Here is a 25913-nt window from a genome sequence, read left to right as displayed (position 1 = left end):
GTAGAGGAGCAAGCTGTAATGTACCTGTTCAGCATGACCAGGGTATATGAATTTCCTCAGGGTCTAGTGGACAAAACAGAAAGCTGGAGTTGAGAACTCATGCTATTAATTCATCCAAGAAAGCCGTCTGCTACACACGGGGACCTGGAATTAAGAAGCTGTAAGTTCTACCACTGGGTGCCCATATCAAGTTCATGGGCAAATGGGATGCTCAGAGACCCCAATACCAAATAACTCAAAAATCACATGAAGAGAGTATGTGGGCAGTCCATTTAGCCAGTCAATTTTAATCCTAGAAGCAGTGGCAACCAGGGGAGCACTCTCTGGGGGGCAGATAAGAGAGATTTATGTGATTTATGTGATTTATGTTGCAGCAACATGGATGGATCTAGAGATTATCAAATTAAGTAAACGAAGTCAGAGAGAGAAAGACAAATATGAGATATCGCTTATATGTGGGATCTAAAAAAATTATACAAATGAACTTATTTCCAAGACAGAAATAGACTCACAGACATAGAAAACAATCTTATGGTTACCAAAGGGGAAAGAGGGTGAAGGGATAAATTAGGAGTTTAGGATTAAAATATACACGCTACTATATATAAAATAGATAACCAACAAGGACCTACTGTATAGCACAGGGAATTATACTCAACATCTTGTAATAACCTACAATGGAAGAGAATGTAAAAAAAGAATATATATATATATATATATATATATTTATACATATACATGTATAATTGAATCATTTTGCTGTACATCTTAAATGATCACAGCATTGCAAATCAACTATATTTCAAAAAAAAATCTTTAAAAGAGAGATTTATGCATTTTACTTCTCTCTCTCTCCTTTCTACTCCAGCTGGAGAATCTTTACCTCCATTACCAAGGAATCAAACTTCCAACTTATGGTGTCATTGAGTTCTTCAGTTATCTATTGTTGTACAACAACACATGACCACAAAAATATAGTTGCTTGAGATAATTACAATTTTAGTATTTCTCCCAATTTGGTGCATCAGAATCTGGGCAAGATTTGGCTGAGTATATATTCCATCTCACATGGTAATGATGGAGGCTACATTGTGGTATTCAGCTAGCAAGCAGCCTGGCTAGAGGTTGCAAGATGGTTTTACTTACATATCCAGCGCTCTGGCAGGTATGGTTAGAAGGCTGAGCTGAGCTGGGATTGTCAACCTGACCACAACATGTGACATGGCAGCCTCAGAGCAGTAGTCTTCTAACATAACAGAAAAGTAGTCCAACAAACAAGACAGAAGCTGCATGTTCTTTTATGCTAAATTTACCTTTAATAATCAGAATAATGTAAAAGTAATGAAATCATCTAAAGGCATCATTAAGGCCCGGGAATGGGTGTCTGATTATGCATGTTTGGAAGCAGTTTTTGAAGATTAACAAAATTGTTTCCCGTTTACACCCACTGAGTTGAGACGGACCAAAAACCCCTCAACAGAAATGTTCACAGTTAGCTTCTCCCTGCACTGAAAGGTGACATTAGCTGTCAGAGTACTTGTACCAGAGGCACGAAAGAAAATAGGAGGAAAACAAAATGAAAGATACTCAGAAGGGATTTCCTCAAATCTTTCAAGAGAACCTAAGCAGAAGGACTGGTACGATGTACTTCTGTTACAGACAACTATGTTGATAGCCAAGGTCTCCACTCCCACCCTCATCTGTTACCTTTGGAAGTTGTGATAATATCCTGAATTGTCCAGCCAAAGACATAAGACCTATAATCACTCTCAGTCTAAAGGATCACTTCTGGACCAAGCAGAAACCAACACAAGGAGTAATTCCTAACAATCCTATAGATTCTGAGTGAAGAATTGCACTTGAAGAATTGCACTTAAAACTCTTGTATATTTCACAATGATGTTCGTAACAAAATACATTTTAATGAAAGGAGAGAGAGAGAAGAGGGGTGAATTTAAAAATTCTCTCTTCAATTTCAGAAAATATTTCAGAAAAGATGATTTCATGTGATGGTTATTTCCTCCTGCCTGGTCTGTGAAGCTCTCAATAATATATACAGGGATGAAGACGTGGAAAGACGGAACTCCGGTGGATTTTTGAGGTTACAGGGTGGAAAAGGATGAGATCTCACCATGAAATGCACTGCTAGATATTCATCCAGTCCTGCAAACAGGGCTCACTGGCAGCTGTCACAATTTTTCTGAACTTATGCTATGAGGAAAAGGAGCCGGTTTCTGAGTTTCCCCAAGAGACCACTTGGCTGTCAGTCCGAAAATGAAAACGCCTCAGCAGGGATTCATTTAAGAGTGTGAAATCCAAAGAACTGCAGTATAACATTGATTCCGTCCATGCCATACTTACTAACTTTACTCGCAATTATGGAGAAATTATACTGCGCGGTGCTTTCTCTGTCTAGTAATTCACTAGTAGAGATGGTTCCTTCAGTTGCATCTATTGTAAAGTAGCTGTCCCCATCACTCTTCCAATCTATGAAGTACCTGTATATAAAAAAGAGTAGATGCAAACGTGCAATGATTACACATTAATCATGATGGCAGTCAGGCTAACTTGACACAGTTCCTTATTTTTCTTCCTGCAGCTATTACCTACCTTGCAATAAAGAAGAGTATAAATGACAGCTTCTTTATCACAAAGTCAGTATGCTCAAGGGGAAACTGGAAATAATGAAAGATTTAGTACTCCTGCTGTTCGTATTATTTTAGGGACTTGACACCTTGAAAGCTCAGCAGAGACTAAAATTCTAAAGCTGACCATTGATTTCCTTAACCTGCTGAATATTAAAACTTTTTCAAGCAGTAAAATATTCCTTAATGGTGACTGTGGGAAGAGCTGGGGGTGGGAGAGGCATCTGGAAATAGCTACAAAGAACTGAGGTCAGAACACAGGTAGAGTCTTCGCTTCCATGGACAGAAAAAAAAAAAAAAACATGTTAGGGAAACTAAGGGGAAAATTTTTAACTGACAATGGGATAATTGTACAGAAATATTTCCCTCAAACACATATAAAAGGGTCATGGTTGTTTTATTACTCTAAATATCAGGACAACTTTCTTAAAAAAAAAACCCAAAAAACAGTAACCTTGGCTAATAATGTCTCTTTATCTTCTGTATTAGCCAACCTTCTTGATAGTAACAGATGTTACCTTCTTTATGTGAAGCGGCTGGACTATGAAATGCAAGAAAGTGAATAAAAGACATATTTCATTTGTATAAACCTTTATGTAACAGTGGATATATAGAGTGATATATGTAAAATTATTTTCAAACATATTTTCAATCATCATATTAATGGACATTTTGAAATCTTTCCACGTGCCAGGTATTGTTCTATATATTTATATATGTTAACAAATTCCCAGAACGACCCTAAAAAATGAGTATTACTAATCTCCCCATTTTACATATGAGTAAAAAAACATATGCTGAAATTCACAAAGTTAGAAAGTTTTAGAGCTGATATTTGAACAGGTCATCAATGTTTTCCATATAATTATTATAAGATAGTCTTACCAATTTTAAATGGATCATTTTTAAGTGGAAAAGGGCTCTGCTAATCAAAAGACTGAATGCACAATATGTTTATCACCATTTTTCTGGGCGGGGAATCAAGGTGAAGTCCTTACAAACAGTGGCTGAAACAGATGACATCATAGTAGTCAGCACATCTAAATCCCCAGGCAGTCACAAAAAGTTAGTTAAGATATGTGTTTCAAAATTGCAAGTTATAATTTTGACAAACTGTTTACCTAAAACTGGGGCAGTTTGCATATCATTTTGGCGCTAGATCAAAACTAGTTTGCCTTTATAGGTGACATTTATAACTTGTCAATATTTGTTAGTAACTGATAAGATCAGAGTATGAACCAAAGTTTTTATCTGCCTTTGATATTTTTGTTGTTGATTTATGATAATGCATGCCTTATGAGTTCAATGTAACATGCTATCTCATAGAAATGCTCTCAAAAATTATAAATGAACTTAAGGTACCTTTAAAACTCAAGGAGTACAAGATACAAGGAGCTTAATTCTCTCTACTGCCTGATGTCCTTTTCTGAACATAAAAGCATCTTCTCACAATACCACTTTTCAGCACCATTATTCAACTTGAGCACATGCCTAATTTAAGAAGCAAATTGTTACTGAACCTCCTTCGTGACTATAGCATTTCTAAAGAATTGTTGGTGTAGACTAACGATGGTTGGTGTTTAATTGTAGAATTCACTAAATATTTGTGGAGTGCCCACTGTGCACTAGACATTGTACTAGGGTTGAAACACATAAAAAGTGGTAAAGTAAGATGCCCACTAATAAAGAGTCTAGTTGGGGAAACACATATAAACAGATGATTTTTATGCCTGGTAGAAAGACAGAAAGGACACTACAGGAGTGCAAAGAAAAGATGCCTGGTTCAACACGTATTGATCCAGGCAAATCTTCCTGCACACGGTGTGTGGCTGACGTTAGAAGGCTATAAAAGAATTATTCACGAGAAGAGAGAGGCAGACAAAGTGAGGAGGGGAGGAAAGGTATTTCAGGAAGCTGCAATAGCAGTAGCAAAACCATAGAGTTTGTGTGGGAAAATATAAGCTGTTGGGAAATATGGGAAAATATCTGAAAGGCACAATAACATGAAAAAAGATAAGTGATTTAGGTCAAGGAGGGTCTCGTAAATTCTATTAAGGAGGTGGGACATGATCTTGTGAGTAATGAACACTTCGAAACGTATAATTAGGGTATGGGTTAAGAGTTCATCACTTTTAGGGCACAGGGTGGATGTATTTGAAGGGGACAAGGCTGTTAGCATTTCCTGTAGACCAGAATCTTGCCAAGAGACAAAGATAAGAGGCTGGAAAGATATTTGATCCAATGGGTTGTGAGTAGTTGAAATAACTAGGGCTATGCAGGCTGAAGGAAAGAAGACATAAAACATGCTAGCCGCCTTTAATTTGATCAGGACACTCATGTGAAGCAGGTGTTAGATTTACTTGTTATGTTTCAGTGGGATACATAGGATAGGACAGGAAAATGGAATCTATAGAAATTAAGATTTTGGATAAGTATATCAAAGACTTTTTTTTTTTTTTTTTTTTTTTTTTTGCGGTACGCGGGCCTCTCACTGTTGTGGCCTCTCCCGTTGCGGAGCACAGGCTCCGGACGCGCAGGCTCAGCGGCCATGGCTCACGGGCCCAGCCGCTCCGCGGCATGTGGGATCTTCCCGGACCGGGGCACGAACCCGCGTCCCCTGCATCAGCAGGCGGACTCCCAACCACTGCGCCACCAGGGAAGCCCCTATCAAAGACTTTTTGATGTCAGAGTTGCACAGGGTCATAACGGGTTTCCTCAGAAAACCATAAAGCTCCAGGACTACTCAAATATTGACGTCGAAATAGTTGGTGCAGATGTGGTGGAACAAATTTAAGCGTGATTGGAGAGTCTGAATGTACCTTGCAATGCTGAGATTCTGTAACTATTTTCCATATAGAATGAAATCTATTTCTCTTACTTTGCATGGAACATACTTTCTAATTATTGTTTCCTATTAGCACTCTGTTCTAACCTTAACAAATATATCCTACTCGGAGCTCTGCAATAAAGCCTCACTTTTCAAATATATGCTTACTTTTTTCCTAAGCCTTATTTTTAATAATAGCTTCATTCACATACTATACAATTTCCCAATTTAAAATGAACAATTCAATCATTTTCATATATTCAAGTTGTGCAGTAGGTGGTAGGTTTTAAAACATTTTAAACTTATTAGTTCAAAACTTTTTCATTTAGTTCATTAATTGGGATAAGCTCCAATTTTCCAGAAATTTCACTTCTATAGGATAAAAATTGTGATGGTGCAAGGTTTCTGATTTCTCCTCTGCTACTTTCTTTTTCATTAAGTGTATATTTTCTAGTGGAATGTTAATTATTTTAATAATGTTACACAATATTTTTGAGTTATTTTCTTATTATCTGCTCTAGATGTTACCATATGCAGCTTAACTTAGATTCAAATTTATATTAACTTAATTCTAATAAAATATAGAAATGTTACTCCTAGGTAGCCATGTGCTATTACATATCTATACATATATGTAATACATATATTGTTATCTATAGTACACTGATACAGTAAAAAATACAATAAAACATTGTTACTTAGTACTTTTATTATTTTATGTCTCTTAAAACTGAAAAAAATAAAGGAAAATATTTTGGGAAGAGCTAAAGTTCTCCAATCCTACGAGCTCTCTTACCCTGGGAAATTCTCTGCATCACTGCTGCCGGCAGTGGATGGAGGAATGACGGTCTTCTCATTTTGACTCTATGGGAGTGGAAAAAGCAACATGAGGCCCTATATTATCAGCCTGCCTGCCGTAGGGCCTCTGCCCTGTGAGTGAAGTGGAGTGAGTGGAGGAAACAAACTGCCAATCTCAACCACACTCACCAGACATTTCGCTTCTGGAAACTCAGAGTTGGAGAAGATGAGAAACGCTGGCATCCTGCCCCTCCTGGTAAGATACTGTATCCCATGATTGAGAGCTGAGGAGAGAGGAGCCATGTTTTCTCAGCCATTCCATGCAGAGTCCAGAGAGAAATCTCTATCAGGCTGAGCTGGGAGATGGGAGTGGAAGGGAAGAAACAGGTCTGGGGTCAAGTGCCACAGTCTCTTGATGTTCTTATCGTGTTTTAATAGATCTTCTTGAATAAATGTTTCTTCATTTGCTATATGCTCTTAGGAAATTTTCCAGAGACCGTATATGATTGTAATTTTTAAAAAATAATTTTCACCATTTATGCTGTTTAACTGGGAGCATGTCTGCAGAGCTTCTCATGCTGCCATTCCTTAAGTAGAAACTCCACCAGTTTTTGGAATTCCTTTCTTCTTTTCTCATTTACTCCAATTAAACTGCATGATATTATTTAAAGCTCTTCTGCACATATTTGCATTGTTGCAAATCTCTGCAATGAATAGGTCCTTTTCTGATGCTCATAGCACTCAATTGTTTTGCAGATTTTGGCAAACATAAGACAGATTATATATATTTTGTGCCTGTGATTGTCTTTCTTACTCAAGGCCCTTTAAATTACTTGAGGTTACTTTATTCATCTATGTGTTGCCAAGGACCTGGGACGTTATTTGCACGTTATAGCATCTGGAACTTAAACAATACATTGAATCAATGCACAGATCCTATTCTTACTACCTATATAATAGTTAAATATTTCTACTTCAACCCTATTTAGAGTTTTACGAATGTCTTATTTAGGACAACAAAACCTTTCTGGTTTGCAGAGGACTTTCTCAGTCCTAGTGCTGAATATCCTGAGATCCAAAAAACTCCTTGGTTCCAGTGAAAACTGTGACAATAGACCACCTTACTTCTAGTTAATTCTTACAGCATATTTTACAGTTTAGAAAGCTGAGTCAAACAGAATCTATGCACAATGAATCACAGTTCATTTTAAATTTAGGTCTATCTGGTAATGTGTTTAAAAATTCAAGAACTTACTTATTGCATACATAAAATAATGTGCCTATCTCTGTTTTATCTTTCTATCTATCAACCAAAATCCAATATCTTAGAAGGTGAGTAAGCAAATTTCATTTATTTAGTCATTTCAGTCTAACACTGACATAGAGTTTGCATTCCATAAATCAACCACCCCTGAGAGGCAAAGAAATAGATATAGAATTAAGAACATGAACTTTCTGGAGAAAGAACTAGGGTGATATACCGGTTCCTTCACTTACCTTGTGCAGTTAGGTTAGGAATCTCGCTCCCTAATGTCTGTTCTCCTTGTCTTCTGTAAAATTTGGGAAAATAATACCTACATAGCAATATAAAAGTAAGTGTGGTATAGACAAAATGAGATAAGATATATGTACCTAGGTATGGAATCATTCATGTGGGGTGTGTACATGTATGTATGTGTGTGTATATATCCTTTCCTCCCTCTCTCTTTCCACATTATTGATTATTTTGTATTATTTTTCAATTAAAAAAAAAAACTCTTCCTATCACACAAATGTGTGCTTTGTTCTAGAACAAAGTTGTGACATATGTAGCCTTCAAATTTAAAACACCTGAACTACGAAGCCCCCCAACCCCAAACACCTGAAGTACAAACCATGGGCACAATAGCCAGGCCTTATTTCTTACAATGCTGCTTTGGTTCTCATTCACTATTTTCTGGCGTCTAGCTTTTATCTCCATCACCTTGTGATGTTTGATACCCCTTCCTCTGGAGGTTATCCTCTTAGAAAGCTTACTGCCTTCTTAGCTGAACTTTTTCTACTCAGTAAAAACGTCTTCAGCATCTTCCCATGGCCGGTTAGACTCTTAACACTAGGTCCTGGCATTTTCCTAAGGTCCTACCTTTGTGTAACTGGCTGATCCCTGTGCCTGACTGAATGATAAACATTAGACAATAGCCATATTCTACTGTGGTATTTTGCCCACTATAGCAATTAGGAGACATAGATAGGATGTGGCCATCAATGAAATGACAATGAAAACACTCCTACATTTCCTGGATATTTTCAGAGAAGACATGACCCGGTTATAAAGTGTCTAGATCAGTTTCAGGAGAATCACCATCCCAGAGTTAGCCATCACTGGTTTACTTTGGGTTTGCTACAGTCCACATTCAATCTAAGGGTAGATTGATATCTTAATTGCAACTAATCACATAACCAAGCACGACCCTATGAGGATTTCCCAAGATAGACTCCCACCCATGTCCTCCAGCTGCCTTTTGTCTGTAGAAACACTTTACTCAAAGAATAAATTTAATTAGAGAAGTGAGAAAATACAGAAAGAAAGGAAAACAGTCAAGCAAGACAAAATAATGATAATACTTTGGCCATTAAACAAAGTCAAGGATCTTCTGAGCCATGTCCTTTAAGCTGTTTTGCAGATACTGAAACCCCCAGCAGGTAGAAGAAAGGAACTGCATGCTGCCCACAAGCACGTAGACCCCAGACTGGTTGGAACCAGAGGGTTGATGATGCTGACTCGCAATTACCTAACTACCAACCAATCAGAAAAACGTCCAAGAGCTAATCACACACCCTGCAACCCCATTCCCTCACCCTGTCTTTAAAAACCTTTCCCTGAAAGCCTTCCGGGAGTTTGGGTCTTTTAAGCACTCGTTGCCCTGTACTCCTTGCTTGGCTCCCTGCAATAAAGCTATTCTTTTCTACTTCACCCAAAAATCTGTCTTGGAGATTCAATTTGGTGCTGGTGTACAGAGGCCGGGTTTCAGCAAAAATCACAATATAATATCAACTGTCTAATTTGGCCCAACTCCCCAGTTTAAATGAGTATAACTTTTAGGTACATACTGTGTTTGAGTCATGTTATACTTACCTGGTGAGTAGATGAAATTCAAATTAAAAAAAGATGCTTAAGATAGATATATGATACAAATCTATAGTTCATAAAAAGTATGCACAGTGACTGTTGATAAGAAACTTGTTTTAACAATTCAATGGAAATCAAAAATTAATGCATTAACTTAATCTGTGCAGACCACTCGACAGAGAACAATTTTATTATTTTTCTGAAAATGAGTTTTCAGAAATGCCTTAAAGTTTTGTTCTCTTCATTAGGTAAACACTCCCCTTAAAATTGTTTCTTTTAATTTGCCTAATAGCTTTCTCACAGTTAATGGAAAAGCTAACTTTGACCCTGTCCCAATTCTCAAACACATTTTGTAAAATAGTACTTGATGATACAGAGTACTTTAAAAATATTACAAAAAAATAAAAATAAAAAATAAAAAAATAAAAGTATTACATCTCATTTTTTAAGCAATAATAATGTTAAGAGTAATGACTCAGGTCAAGGTAGGAAATATTTTGTCCAGGTACTAATAATAGATCAAAATCTCTTTACTCTTCACTCTTTGCTAGTGTTTGTTTTCTAAATTTTTTTTTGGTCTGGTGGCAGATAACTAAATGAAAGTAAATTCAGTTCAATTTATTTCTATAAACACTTTACTAAGAATTTAAGCCACATACAACACTTAGATTGTAATTGCTTCATCAACATCGCAATTAAATTGTTTTCTGAGGAATCCTAATATGTTTCTCTCAAACTTCCTTAAATAGTAGTTGCTAATATCCTACTAGTTCCTTTTAGTTTTGTTTTTTCCTAACCCTCCTCCTCATTCTTATTTTCCTCATCACAGATTACATCTTAGTTTAGATAGCTCCGTCGTTTGGTTTAAATGTTTGATGAGAAGTTAAACACTAGATCAAATTATTAAATTAATAAAGGCAGAACTATTCTGTCCTTAAATTCTATTTGGAAGCATGTGATATGAATAAAATAGCTCTCTAAAGAAAAAGAAATACACTATATTCTACATATTATTAAAATCATAATTGCTATACTTTTCCTCAAAGTTGCTTATGCTTTCCTCATTCTGGGAGTCTTTTTTTAGTTATTTTTTAATAGTCATATGTGGTCTGCTGACTGTGTATGATCTTATGTTTCTAGATGTTAACCCTTATCTGCTCCCAAAGCTTTACACCTGGCCTTTGGTTTATTTTTCAGAGACCTCAAAGCAGCTTCCTCTAATGGAAAGAAAAAAAAGTTTAGGTAAATATTGATTAAATATGGGCTCTGCACAGGGAGATCAGCTCAGTGCTTTGTGAACACCTAGAGGGGTGGGATAGGGAGGGTGGGAGGGAGGGAGATGCAAGAGGGAACAGATATGGGGACATATGTACATGTATAACTGATTCATTTTGTTATAAAGCAGAAAATGACACACCATTGTAAAGCAATTATATTCTAATAACGATGTTAAAAAAAAATATATATATATACACATATATATATATATATATATATAATGGGCTCTGCACTTAAGAGCTTAGATAGCAAGCATGTCATGGCAATTTTCTCATTATTAAAAATATGGACAATAATACCTGGGTAAATAAGTAAAGAATGTGATTATGCCTTTGCTCAAGGTCTTCCCATGAAGCCTTGCCAAATTCTTGTAAGAAGCATTTATTGCCTCCTTATTACAAACTTCTATATTCTTACTTCTTTCATCTTATTTATCTATTTCAATTTGTATTAACAGTCTTTCTCAAATGAGAAGAGCAAAATAATTGTGTTTTGTTTTCATGATTATACAGAAAGTTTCTTTAGAGTAGGATTGAATTTATTGTTCTATCCATAATATCTTGTACTTGCCTGTATGCATTTAATTATTTTATAAGGACATCTAACTTTTCCTCTTAATAATGACCTAATCACACTCATACATGGAAATATTTGTTTTATATATTTTGAGTATTTAGACATATTTCTTCTGAAGTCTTTTTATATAGCTTTATCACAACCGTTCCCTTGAACTGAATCAAATGCCTGCCGTTCCTAATCAAGTTGGATTTATTTACTGTCACTGGAGGCCACAGCCAAATGTCTCTGAAGAAAGATGCCATTTTAACTAGAGTCATTTACCATTTGATACCCAAATATGGACAGCATATTTGAAAGAAAACTTTTATTTACTGTTTTGTTTTGGTTTTTCTTTTTCTGGTAACTGAGTTTTCATTTTCTCCTGTGATTATCTACTCTTTAGCTCATTTTTCTCTGAAAATTACTCACATTCTCTTATTAAATAATATGGGGCAGCTTATAAACTGGATCCTGATTATTACAATATTTTCCATGGAGAAGGATTTATATCTATTTATTATATATTTAAAGTAACTAATCTTTAAAAAATCAAAATAATTTTAAAATTTCAAACAACTGTGAGAAAAGGGCTATTCTCTAAGAGCATGTATATAAATTATAGAGAGAAGGGAAACAGCTATGAAATTTGCACTTACATAGAGCACTCAGCACTTTGAGAGAAAGCAAAGAAACTTAACCTCTAGCAGGTAAAATGTAAACCCAAAACATTTAAGTCAGTAATAAAGATCACAGACTTGGACATTCCTTCATTCTTAGGAGCTATGTGAAGCATAACAAGATAGCCTCAAAAACAGTTCACCATCCTAATATCTGGACACGCAGCCACTGTATCATTAGAATACTATAAAATATCTTAAAATAAAAGCAAATTCATCATTGGCTACCAAGATCCAATCCTCATAAAAATTAGAGCTGTAGATCTGTATCACAAATCCACTGGATTTTGTCAATAAATTCTTAGTTATGTCTAAATCTTATAAGGACTTTGTAGTTGTCTAGAAAAATGAAAGGTAATAAGTAATAAGATTTTTTTCCGTATGTACAAAAAATGTCAACAAAAGAACGGTACATTTTGTTTCTATATTTCCAGCCTGAACAATGTCAATTTTCTCATAGTTGAATTAAACATTTTTCAGATTTAAAGTTATTGTAAGGTTTAAACCAGGGAAACCTATGTAAGTGTATAGAATTCTTGCAGGTATGTAATAAGGCCCATAGTTATCATATCTTAAAGAATCAAATATTGTGCATTTTTTACTGACTTTTTTTGAATTTCTATTTTGTTTTAGAAGCTACTAAAAACTATGAAATTTATTTGTATGTTCAACAATCCTAGAATTACAAAGCAACTCAAAAACCCAGATATATATTTAGATTAACATTTAGCAGTAGAGCAATTAGTATTTTGACCTTTAGAATCTGGCTGCTTATGTTCAAATTATTTTTCCATCTTTACTGAAGACATGATTGGGTCTTCCTGGGCCTCAGTTTATACCACTGTAAAATAATAGCTGTGATGTTTAAAGAACTGTGACCAAAGGGCTCAGCCCAAAGACACATACAAATAAGTTATTACAATGTCACTATATGTTGTTAGTTAATTGCCACTGAAGCAAACAAGAGTAAACTTGTTCATCTTGGTACATGTTCCTTGCAATAGCTCCTCTTATGTTGATCATCAATGAATACATCATTTGAAGGGGAAAACAAAATAAGTTTATTCACAAAGGAATTTCTCACTCTCCACAATTAAGTTAAATTCTCCATCAACAACTTCTCAAATGAGTTACTCTTAAACATTCAGTTGGTATAAATGTACAGGGAATGCTCTTTTCTCCAGTGCAAACAAAATAAGCAGAGTATACTAGTAAAAGTACTTCCTTTCTTTAATATTGTTCAACTGCAAATACAATCCCATTGTAAGAAGGAGATTCTGATGGATGAATAATTTGATAAGCACCTGTAGGAAGCTTACATATCATCAATTGTTTCACTGGAAGTGGCTTCTGCTGAGTTTCTGGGCAATGGTTAAGCAGGAAGATTAAGGAGAGATTACAGATATGAAAATCAAGTCATTGATATTAAACAACTCAGAACTAGCATTAAAAAAAATCTGAAAATGAGGTTTACCAAATCTCAACTTTTTTCTTTACCTTTGTGCCACAATTCTATTCCCTCCAATTAAAATAGTTTCTCATCCTCTATTTCATCTCCTTCATCTTAGACTTTTAAGAATGTATATTTTGGAGAAAAGTCCTTTACCAGATGTGTCTCTTGCAAATATTCACAATGTGAATGCTAACTGAAAGAGATAAGGTAAGCACTACTCAAAAAGGATTAACAATTTTATCTTAATACATATATAACCTTATGGGTAAAATGTTTTTTCCCAATTGCTATCAGAACTTTCAGTATTTTTTTTAAGAGAACAAGCCATAAGGGGCTTCCCTGGTGGCACAGTGGTTGAGAGTCCGCCTGCCGATGCAGGGGACACGGGTTCGTGCCCTGGTCTGGGAGGATCCCACATGCCGCGGAGCGGCTGGGCCCGAGAGCCATGGCCGCTGAGCCTGCGCGTCCGGAGCCTGTGCTCCGCAACGGGAGAGGCCACAACAGTGAGAGACCCGCGTACCACAAAAAAAAAAAAAAAAAAAAGAGGACAAGCCATAAGAATAAATTATTTTGCTCTCTGTTAAATAATAGAAACTAGAATTTGAACGAGTAATTAGAGTTATACCAAACAAGTAACTGGACTCTACATAAGAAAGCATTTTTAAAGCTCACCTTACAAAAAACGTGTTCATCTCTTTATCAGAAACTGTCTTTCATGAATTACTTAATTAATTCTAAGTGGGGATAACCACTGGCATTTAACAACAGCTAGGACTAAATAGCACTGAAAGAAATATTGTAAATTTTTAGATCATTTGAAAATGTATAGAGAACATAAGTAGATAAAAAATGCAAAGAATGTGAAATAAAAAGAATAGAGATATTGTGTACAAATGGTAGACATGGAAAGAAAAAGCAGATAGAAACTTATATTATAAAATATTTCAAAGAAACTACAGGAAAAAAATAAAAAGGAGTGTGGAATTTAGACATTGCAGTAGTAGCTAAACATGTTAACATGTGGGGAGTTTGCCCTATTTGACTTTTTCACAACTGTGCTACACTTAGTGTTTAGGACTCGAGAGAGAGAGAGAGAATTATTTTTTGAAGTTGAATTTTGTATAATGTCTACTTGCAAATGCACTGATAGCATTTAGCTTCCATTAATTCTATTTATAGAAGCTAAGAAGCAAATGGCCATTTTACCAACAAAAAAAAAAAAAAAAAGAAAAGTATATCCCTGACTACATTGTGATAAAATAGCAGAAATTAAGACCTATAAAGATTATATCCAAACACCCTGGTCTACAGACGCTTACAAAATAAAAAGACCTATTATATTATATATCTAGGTCTAGATCTAGATCTGCTTATAATCAATTAAAAATTATAAATGCACACATAAACATACATAAACATTCTACATTTCATTAACCAGTTGCTTTATATATTAGTATAAATACATCAAGAAAATTTTAAAATTAAATTAATTTTGCATATAGTATTTTAAAGAACAAGGAAATATTCTTAACTCTCCAACACCCTTTCATTTTCTGGTTTTGAAGATGGTGGTTAAAAAAGTAAATATATATTTATGCAATAAGCTAAAAATGACAAATACCGTGATAGAGTTATATAGTGTCTTTAGTGAATATGATAGATGTGTAAAAGACAACACTGATAAGAAGAAAGAGAAGTGAGTTAGAATAGCAATGAGGATGCATGTGGTTTTGCCACCTAAAATGGCAGAAGTCTAGGATGAAGGCCATGAAATAGAGGGTAAGATGTTGTTTTAATTGGATGGAATTTAATTCTGTGAACAAAGGTAAAGAGAAAAGTGGAGTTTTGATGACCCTCATTTTCATATTTCTTAATTCTAGTCCTGAGTTTTATAATATTTCAGGTTTGCATATCTGTAATCTCTCCTTGTCATCCACAGGTAACCATTGTCCAGAAACTCAGCGCAAGTTAGACTCAGTGAGACAATTGAGTATGTATAAGCTTCATACATGCTCTTAACAAGTAATGCATCCATCATAATCTCTCTTTTACAATGAGATTGTATCTGTAGTTGAGAATATGAAAGAAAGGCAAACCTTTTGTTGCTTATTTGTATGCACGGGAAAAAAATAGCATTCTTAAAACTGAGCAATATGAAAACAAACAACCCAATTAAAAATGGGTGGAAGACCTTAACAAACATCTTACCAAAGAAGATATATTGATACAAATGGCAAATAAGCACATGAAAAGATGCTCCACATCATATGTTATCCGGGAAATGCAAATTGAAACAACGATAAGGTACCACTACACACTTAATAGAAAGACCAAAATCCAGAACACCAGCAACACCAAATGCTGTCAAGGATGTGAAGCAACAGGTGCTCTCATTCATTGATGGTGGGAGTGCAAAATGACACAGCCACCTTGGAAGATAGTTTGGTGGTCTCTTACAAATCTCAACATACTCTTGCCATCTGATCCAGTAATTGCACTCCTTGGTATTGACACACAGGAGCTGACAATTTATGTCCAGGTTAAAAACATGTAGATGGATATTTATGCAGCTTTATTAGTAATTCCTAGGACTTAAAGAACACTCAAGATGTTCAGTAGGTGAGTGGATAAATAAACTGTGGTACATGCTGACAACAGAATACATTTTAGCACTAAAAAGAAATGAGCTATCAAACTATGACAAGATATGGAGAAAGCTTTATGTAAATAGCAAGAGAAAGATGCCAATCTGAAAAGGCTACATACTGTATGACTCCAACTATATGACATTGTGGAAAGGCTAAACTATGGAGACAGTGAAAAGGTCAGGAATTGGTGTGGGGAGGGATAAACAGAGCTCAGAGGATTTTTAAGGAAGTGAAAATACTCTGTATGATATTACAATGTTGGATACGTGTCATAATAAATATATTCACAGACTGTACAACACCAGGAGTGAATCCTAAAGTTAACTATACACTTTGAATGATTATGATGTGAATGTAGGTTCATCACTGCAATAAATGTATCCCTCCAGTGGGGGATGCTGCTAAAGGGGGAGGCTATGTATGTGTGGTGGCAACAGGCATATGAGAAATCTCTGTATCTTCTCTCAGTTTTGCTGTGAACCTAATCTTATCTAAAAAATATACAATCTATAAAAAATTTTAAAAATAAAACATTTTATACCGATACCTCATTTAATTCCTACAAAAATCTTGTTAAATAGGAGAAAAATAGAAAGTGAGCAAGTTTTCAAGTTTTTAATTTTTACCATTTCATTTAATTAATATTTAAAGTAAAGTATATGTGTTGCTCTAGGATATCACTTGATAAGTGGGGCCTCTGTTTCTTCTCATTCTCTAAGCTTGTTTTGTATTTGAGCTTAGGTTTTTGTCCACAAAACAAGATTTCTGGTGTATTGGAAAGGGCCCTCAAATGAAAATCAGCTACTCTGATAGCCTCCTAATCCACGATGAAAAAATCAATTTCAAGTGATACAAAAATGTTTCCAAAAGTGCATTGACCAGATATGGAAAGTACAGACCAGATATGGAATATAAGATAATTTTAAGTGGGACTCATTTAGACATTTATGTTTTAACAACCAGTTATTATTTTATGTATTACTTTTTACTTATGATAATTGATAATGGTTTTCTATTTATTAATCAATTTCACTACTTGATATTACGTGATGGGTTTTGGTTGGACATATCATCAAACAAAAGGAGGTAACTTGAAAAATAAACCATTCAGTTGTTCTACTAAATACTATAATAATTTACACATGGACGTTTATATACATAAAATAGATTTTAGTTTACTTTATCAGTCTCTTATCCAACCCATCTTACATGGAGTAGGTTTAGAATGGAATTGTCCATTTTCTCATTTTATACAGAAAAATGCTTTGATTAAATTTTATTTTGAAATTCATTCATAGGATAACTAAGATTTTTAAATGTTTGGAACAAAAGAAAAATAGCACATACTGAGCAGAATTATCCACTGAAATCTCTCTGTAACTTAAATCACTTATATCCAAAACAAATATTAATTTCCAATGTAACTGAATAGTCACCTGTTTTAAATTTCATTTCTTAAGAGACTGCCCCACCTCACTAATGGTAGGTACACTCATTATACTCCTATTGGACTCACTAGAAATCATTCCCATGAACTATATAATAAGAGTGTCAAAGGATATAGAATATTAGAGACAGGAAATCAGTTCATCTAAAGGCAAAGTCTAGAAACACAAAGGAAACAATAACTAGAAATTAAGCTCACAACAAGAGGGGACAGGATACGGTATATTTGGGGGCATTACACCTAACTGAACCTTTCTTCTAAGGTTTTGCAATCCTTGGTTAATTTCATTGCTTTCTGCCTCTTTGCTGTGCTCAGTGATGATGAAGTAATAATATTTATAAAATACCCAGTGGTGTGGAATAACCTAATCTTAAATTAATACCTTCCACAATAACCCTATGAAAAGGGTAATGCAGAGCAGTAAATGCAGTAAAGCAAAGGAAGACAAAACAAACAGAGCATACCTACACATGCCAAGTAACTTGTCATTTTGATGCTTATTTTTTATAACATATTTTTACTATCTTTCTTAAGTGAGCGAACGTGCTTTCAGACCAAGAAGAGATGATCCATACCCCACATTCCTCAACTGACATGATTCAAGTTTATTGTTTACTCCAAGAAAATGAAAGTAAGACAACTTTCATGTTGATTCAAAAGCTCCTCTGTCTTTTGACAACCCCTCACGGGGATCAATTAAATCCATCTCTGTCTGCAGCTTCAGTGAGTCAGGCTGCTGCCCATTAGAAAAAAAGACTGGGGATACTATTTCATTTCACATAAAGTAGCACTTGCCAGACACTAGGTTCTGTGACATCAGAAACAAACAAACAAACAGATAAAGAAAATAGGCTTGTACCTGGACAATTTCTCTAAAATGTAGCCTTCTTTTATTCTTCACACCACGGTCTTGATCTAATCATTTTCTTATATTTAGAAGTTTGTAATTCTCACCTTACCTTTACTGGGTGGTATTTTTTACTTTTCAACCCTCCAATTTTTTGGTTTTAAAGTATTTCATTAAAATAATATTTTATTCATATCTCGACCTCATCTTGCTATTATCAGTATTCAAAATTGAACATATGGACTTCCCTGGTGGTTAAGAATCCACCTGCCAGTGCAGGGGGCACAGGTTTGAGCCCTGGTCCAAGAAGATCCCACATGCAGCAGAGCAACTAAGCCCGTGAGCCGCAACTACTGAGCCTGTGCTCTAGAATCCACGAGTCACAACTACTGAGCCCCCATGCCACAACTACTGAGCCTGCACTCTAGAGCCCGCAAGCCACAATTACTGCAGCCCGCATGCCTAGAGCCTGGGCTTCGCAACAAGAGAACCCACTGCAATGAGAAGCCCGCACACCGCAACGAAGAGTAGCCCCTGCTCGCCACAACTAGGGAAAGCCCACGTGCAGCAATGAAGACCCAATGCAGTCAAAAAAATAAAATAAAATAAAAATAAAGCAAAATAAAAAATAGTACATATAGTAAATTAAACAACTTAGCATGTTCCCTAAGATATTGTGTCCCACTATGTCCCATAATTCTCATCTATTGAACTGTAGAGAATTTCAATCCATGTTTATTTACCTTTTTATTACTTTTTTACAGCCTTCAATATTTCTTCCATTCTGTTTACATTCTTGAAATTACCTATGAATCCACTCAGCAGGCATTTTCCACTTTCACAATGACCAACAGCACACTCAGGGTATTCAGGAACAAGATTGATGAATGATGACAGATTAATGTATAACAACTACTAACGTAGCAGATTCTTGAGAATGCCCCTGTGAACAGTGGTAATACATACACTTCTCTGGAGTTTAACTGACAGTGAATCATGCTGTAATATGAGCATGTAAAACAACTTGAACCCAATGAGGAAATGAGCCAGCATTCAACCTGACGTGTAGGGGCACTCAATAATTGCTCTTTTTCTTCCCTTTCCCAAGACAAATGTGCTTTTTTAGTTCTCTCTTGATCACAGACATGCTTCAAGAAGGAAAGTGTTCAGGCGACTTTGGGGGATGGATTCAGACAAATACAAAGAGCAGAGCTTTCATGCTCTCAAGCCATATCCTGAAATTTTTCTCTGTGCTATGAATGTGTTGAGAATACCGCTGAAAGGATGCTTTTTTTTTTTTAACCATTAATTACCCCATGGCTTAAAGTCTTGTGAGATATATGTCTATGTATTTTTCCTATGTCGACAGAGTAGTGTTTTGCTTTAAAAGCCTACTTAATGTGTTCTTTGGTTTGGATTTTGCATACTATAAGCTTCAACCTTTTAGAGTTAGAAGATTTGGAACAAATCACGTTTCTCTCTCTCTCTTTCCTTTTAGTTTGCACCTGCTAATTCCAGATCCCAGTCCTTCCCTCCCCTACACCCCCTCCCCATCGGCAACCGCAAAGTCTATGAGTCTGTTCCTGTTTTGTGCGTATGTTAATTTCTTCCCCCCCCCCCACCCCGTTCTTGTAGGCACGTGGGCACCTGGAAGGGATTAAGCATACAGAGGAAGCAAAGTTGAATCAGAACAAGTCTCAAAATACGTTGTAGGATCGATTTATAAGGGAGGAAAAGGGAATCCCACCATGTTTCAGCAATGCAAGTGGCATTTATGGCGGGGGGGTGGGTATTTTCTTACTCTTTCTTATTCCATCGATTGCTTTGTTGACTCACTACCAAGCAGCCTTATGCCAGTAAGGAACTCCTTGCAAAGTCTGGGCTTTGAGCAACTCCACAATGCCTCTTACCTTAAGACTGACTCTAATTATGCTTCCATCAGCATATACAACTGCCACAGTGAAAAAATGAGCTGCAAATTTAAAACGGTAAAACAATCTGTTTCAAGCACTAACTTTGGGTAAGAGACAGAGATTTTAGAATAATTGAAAAATGTATTATATATCTATGATATTTCAGGCACTGTGAAAGTATCTTAATATCGTTATTCATGAGAATCATCCTTTTAGGCTTACTATTAAATCCCTTTTGTGGATAAAAAAATTGAGGTTGACCAGCATGAGTGACAAGCCTAACATCAGGTCACTACTAAACCCTGTTGCAGGGATTGATATCAGATGTTTCTGTTTAAATCCTATGTTTTTTCTTCTATTCTTATACTTACTATGTAAAGTGATTTTCAAGCATTGTATTCTCTAAATAATTCATGCAAGCCTGGTCAGAGTGTTGTTTTATTTTCTTTCTCTTTCTGACACAGAAAAGAAAACGTTTCTTTTTCTTACCTTACGGCACTGCTGCCGACATCGAGGTCTTGGGCAGTGACGGCGCCAATGATGGTCCCAACTGGAGTGTCTTCGTAAACCTCCATGGTGTAGAGGGGCTTGCTGAAAACCGGCGGCTCGCCCACATCCAGCACGCTGATCTTCACTGTGGCAGTGTCCTTAAAAGGGCCCGCAGAGTGAAACCGGTGGTCAAGGTGCAGGTTGGAGGCCTCTACTTTAAAAGTATAAGCCTTCTTTGTTTCAAAATCCAATGGCTGTAGCGGGGACAAATCAAAAGTGAGGAGATACATTCATATAGGATGTGGCAACGATGGTGGACAGAGTAATTTGCAAGTTAATATCAAATGGTCATTTTCCTTTAATAATTAGTGGGTAAGGGAAGTACAAGTTAAACATTTTAAGAGTCGACCAGTTGTAGAAGTGTCTGGGTAACTTGTACATGTCATCAGCTGCATACATTTAAATGACATGCACACATATGTACTACATAGGGCTTATTCCTTTCACGTGAGTGGTTACAACTGCAGATCAAGTACCTATTAAGGATGCTCTTATCCAGTACTGACATCTGGTGGAATTAAGCAGTAATTAAAAGTACAACAAAATTGAAATGATACTTTTAGATTCCAGCTAAAAATTTGGTGTAGCAAACTATGTTTTTTTCTTGGACAAATTTTATTATTTTGACAATAATATCCTTTTCTATTGAATACTTTTAATGTCTAGGTATTTTTGCTGCCAAGGACTATATCCAGAGTTTTGGTCCTTTGTGTTGTCCGCATTACACATAGAATTAGTAGGCACGGTAATGCATGATCAGGATATATGACCAAGAATTAAGGCTTTGAACATATAGGATTAAAGAACAACATGAGACAAAATATTTGGTTGTAATTTGTCCTTGGAGTCACTGATCGTTGATTTTTCACTTTACACTGCTTATATTTACCTTTTTCTGAATATTAGTTTTATGTTCCCAATAACTGGAAATATTATATTACAGAAATATGTTGTTGCTGTAGTGCTTTATTAAAATGAAAACTTTAAGGTCACTGGCTGTGACTTCTAATCACGTATGACAAACTAAGACATGAAATTAACATTAACATAGTTAATTAACATAGTGATTTTCTGGGGCCTTTAGAAGTTTCTGTTTTCTAAATTAATTCCCTCTGGTATGACTCCCATGATGTGCTAATTGCTGTGTCAACATATCTCTATTTTGCCTCAGTACACCTGAGGGAAATAAAGTGGGTATATTTCTCTCTTTTAAGGACAAGATTCCTGTTTTATGCTTTTCCAGTGAAGAAGGGAAAAGAAAAGAAAGAAAATCACTGTGAAATCCTTAAAAACTCACAAATCTATAAGTTTATTATAGCAAATAGTAACACTTCTTGGACTTGACATTAAGTTTCTTTCACAGTAATTTTCACTCAAGGGGATCTATCTTTATCTTCCCTGTAATCGTTCCCCTTATTTTGTTTAATTCGTCCAATTTTTATTCATGTATTTCTTTGCCTTGGACTCAATGCTTTCTTTTAGTTTTTATATTTTTATTTATTCAGCTCATACCTGTTTACATAGAATACTGATTTTCTTCAATTTCTGTCTTCTTGCTAAGACTTTTCATTTGTCTTAAAGCAATATAAGTAAAGTTATTGACTAATATGTCATGGTTGATATTGGAACTGTTGATTAAACAGACAGAAACATAATATCTGGAAAAAGAGATGATGATGCTACTGTTTTGATCAGCTCACAGTTTGACTACAGTGTTTTGTTAAAGGATAAGGCTCAAGAAAAGCCAACCAATTGACAAAATAGGGTAACAAAATATTATTCAAACCAAAAATGCAAAACTGTTACCATTACTTGGAATGTTAATCCTGGAATGAAGAAGACAGAGACGAAAAAGGATAAACCTTTACAAATATTGAATATCAGTTAGGGTTATTCTATAAGTCTCTCAATGGGAAATTAACAATAAATTATTAAACATGGCAACTTTAAGCTAAAAAAAGAAGAAATCTCAAATGAAACCATTCAAAACTAAATTAATTTTAAAAAGTGTTGATTGCCTACATGGTGGTAAGACCTGGGATACATTCCAGGAGGACAGAATGAGGCAAAGATAAATAAGGTTTGCCATCTTGTTTAATGACTGAGTTGTTTGAATAAGTAGTAAGTCCCCCATCATTTGATGTATTCAAGAGAAATCAGGTGCCATAAGAGATGCCTGAGTGATGTATAATTTATAAGCTGTACAAGGTAGTTTAAGTTAAAGAACATATAGAAATATACTTCGTGTTTTGTAAACTCTAAATGCCATCTCGATGAATGTTAAACAATACAATTTTTTATCATAGTTACCCCTAACTTCTAGTGTAAGATGATTTTGATTTTATCATCTCAGGTCCTTTTGCCTAGAAGGCTATTTGAGCTGCCTTGACTGATACTTACCCCCTTCTTTGGCCCAGAATTAACTTCTCTTAAAATGTAGAAATTAGTACCAATTTTTCATCCTTTCCCTCTATACTTCTCCTAGACATCGGAATGCTTCTGATTGTCTGTAGGATTAGGCAAATTCTTTCTAGACAAGATCTCAATTTTATTTACCTAGTTAATTAACGTGTCACTGCTCTCTGATGGACTTGACTTCCCACTTTGGAGTCCATTTCAAACCCAGGAATGAAGGGAGAATTCCAAAACCTTTTCTATATTTTGTTTTAGGAGATTAGACAAAATCTATGCCTTTTAAGAACTCCTGACCTGTCACAGCAGACAAATATTTAGTGGGCAGGGTGATAAAGAGTGAGATGAAAGAAACTATCTGTACATACAGATATTCTTTTATGACTGAAAACTTATCTCCTGCAGTGATCAAACAACTGAAGAAAATTGTAGGAGAAATGCCACAATAATATCCTAGAGGGCCTTACCTCTTCGTGACCCTGGCCCTTAGGCAATGCCATTGTATAAAACTGGATAGCTCAGAAAGAGCAAAAACAAAAATCAATACCAATCTCTCTCTAATTGACTTTATCCGACTCATCTGACAGACTACCCACCACTCTTTGTGGAGGAGGTGGGGTGGGATGGCGCCGAGGAATGAAATTCATCTAACTTTGTAATCAACAAAAATCCTCTTATCTGAAACAAGTATAGAAAAAACAGGATATTTTATTATTGTTAGGAAATGAATCATATTCCATAACAGAAATCCATTATTATGAAGTGGAAATAATTTAGCTCTCGCACAATAAATAGAAAATTTTGTGGTACTGCTTGGGGTGCATTCAGTTTTATGAACCTTTCTAGAAAAGTAAGAAAATGATTGATTAAATAGAATTTAGTTGAGTAGTTCCTTTGTCCTCAGGATGTTTCGATAAAGGAAGGTTAGTGAAACCAGAATTTTCAGGAAACAATTAATATCGTAGGGAGTTGTACAGTAAGAAACCTAAACTGTGAAGAAATGGAGGGACTCCCCTGGTGGCGCAGTGATTAAGACTCCGTGCTCCCAATGCAGGGGGTCCATGTTCAATCCCTGGTCAGGGAACTAGACCACATGCACGCTGCCACTAAGAGTTCGCATGCTGCAACGAAGGAGCCCACCTGCTGCAACTAAGGAGCTGGCGAGCCACAACTAAGACCTGGAACAACCAAATAAATAAAAATAAATGAATAAATTTAAAAAAGAAAAGGAGTAGGGTATATTTAATTGTTCATTAGAACATAAAAGGAAAAAATTGGGCAAGATATAATCTTTCTGATTCTTTGTTTTTAGCCACTTTCTCTGCTTTTACTTTGCTGAGGTCCAGGTCATGAAAAACTACATAAAATATTCAAGTACCAAAATATTTTCTCATTTCAAAGAGGGATGAGCAATTTTTGGCATAAAATACAAAAGAATAATTCCCTGTGCTCTTCCAGGCCTCATCATGTTTCCAGATAATGTTGAGTGAAAACGGAGAGCTAGAGTTATATTTTGAGGAATTTGAAAAGTAGCTTTGGCAGACAGAATTCCCAAGGTGTCCCCAAAATTCTCACCCCCAAGGACAAGATAATCTCTTCTATAATCTCTTGTAAAATTTGCTGCCCTTGAGTGTGTGACGGGCCTCTGAACCGAATGGGATATCACCCCTTGAATTTGTTAAGTTTTATGGAAAAATAAATGATTGAAATATAATCAGGGTCTTTAATCACTTAGCATTCAGTTAACCGCAAGGGAGATTTTGCTTGAAGGGTCTGATGTAATCATGTGAGCCTTAGTAGAAGGAGGTACTACAGATGATCTCCTGGCCTTGAAGAAGTAAATTTGTGATATAGGAGCCCACCTGACAAGTGCCTGGGGTGCCTCTGGGAACTGAGACTGGATCTTGACCAACAGCCAGCAAAAAAAGTAGGGCCCACAGTCATAAAGCCATAAAGAAATGAGTTCTGCCAAAACAAGTAATCTTGGGAAAAAACTCTGTGCCTCAGATCAGTTGCAGCAGCGGCCTACACCTTGATTTCAGCCTGGAAGACCCTGAGCAGAAGACTCACATATACTATGCTCTGACCCACAACTGCTTGTGCTTTCATCGCTCTTTACTTTCTGCTCTTCTCTACTGGTTCATTTTTTTATGATGAACATGTACCATTTTCACCATCACAGTAGAGTCCTCACTCTTAACAAAATGTATCCTTTAGAAATGACTCTACTCTCTCAGTCATACCATAGGTCTTAACAGTGAATGGAAAGGAAAATTGTCAATGAACCCAAATAACTGAAGGTTGTAAATGTATCTGAAAGAGAAGATGCTTTTCAAGACAAGCAACAAGAAAGCAGATTTATACCAGGCTGAAAAAGATAAAAAGACACTAGGAACAAGCTCTTGTAAGGGAGGTTTATGATACGAGGCTGAACTATAAAGATAAGACTTTTAGATCAAGCATCATTTTAAAGGAAAATGAAGTTCCTCAAACTTAATTTTTTTAACAATACAGTAGTCAATTCATTTACTCCTTGCTAGATTTTCCTATTAGCTAATAAATTAGTCTAAAACTCTACCACTACTCAAGTCTCATATTAAATCATCCATAGATGATGTCTGTACCTACTTCTTTAATTGATTTATTCAATTTAATTCTGCATAAATTGAATCAAATATTTGAGTAGATTTTATTTTGTCACAGTAGGAATTGAGGATATCTTGGTTCATGAGTTAAATTAAGTCCATTTTTT

At 35.6% G+C, this 25913-nt stretch overlaps 1 protein-coding gene across 5 annotated transcripts in view; it reads right to left on the bottom strand.

Moving 5' to 3' along the window:
• The window catches only part of CDH12 (cadherin 12), a 678773-nt gene that overhangs the window by 24836 nt on the left and 628024 nt on the right, over window positions 1–25913 (bottom strand). For all 5 annotated transcript variants that reach the window (XM_082837421.1, XM_082837422.1, XM_082837420.1 and 2 more), the window contains 2 exons: window positions 20690–20943; window positions 2362–2498 (listed from right to left, as the gene is read on the bottom strand). In XM_082837421.1, the coding sequence (XP_082693547.1) occupies window positions 2362–2498; window positions 20690–20943 (391 nt within the window). The remainder of the gene's footprint in view (window positions 1–2361; window positions 2499–20689; window positions 20944–25913) is intronic.

This window comes from Leucopleurus acutus (genome assembly GCF_964270905.1).
Source record: "Leucopleurus acutus genome assembly, chromosome: 3".
Taxonomy (NCBI): Eukaryota; Metazoa; Chordata; class Mammalia; order Artiodactyla; family Delphinidae; genus Leucopleurus; species Leucopleurus acutus.
This window is presented reverse-complemented; position numbering and strand designations above follow the sequence as displayed.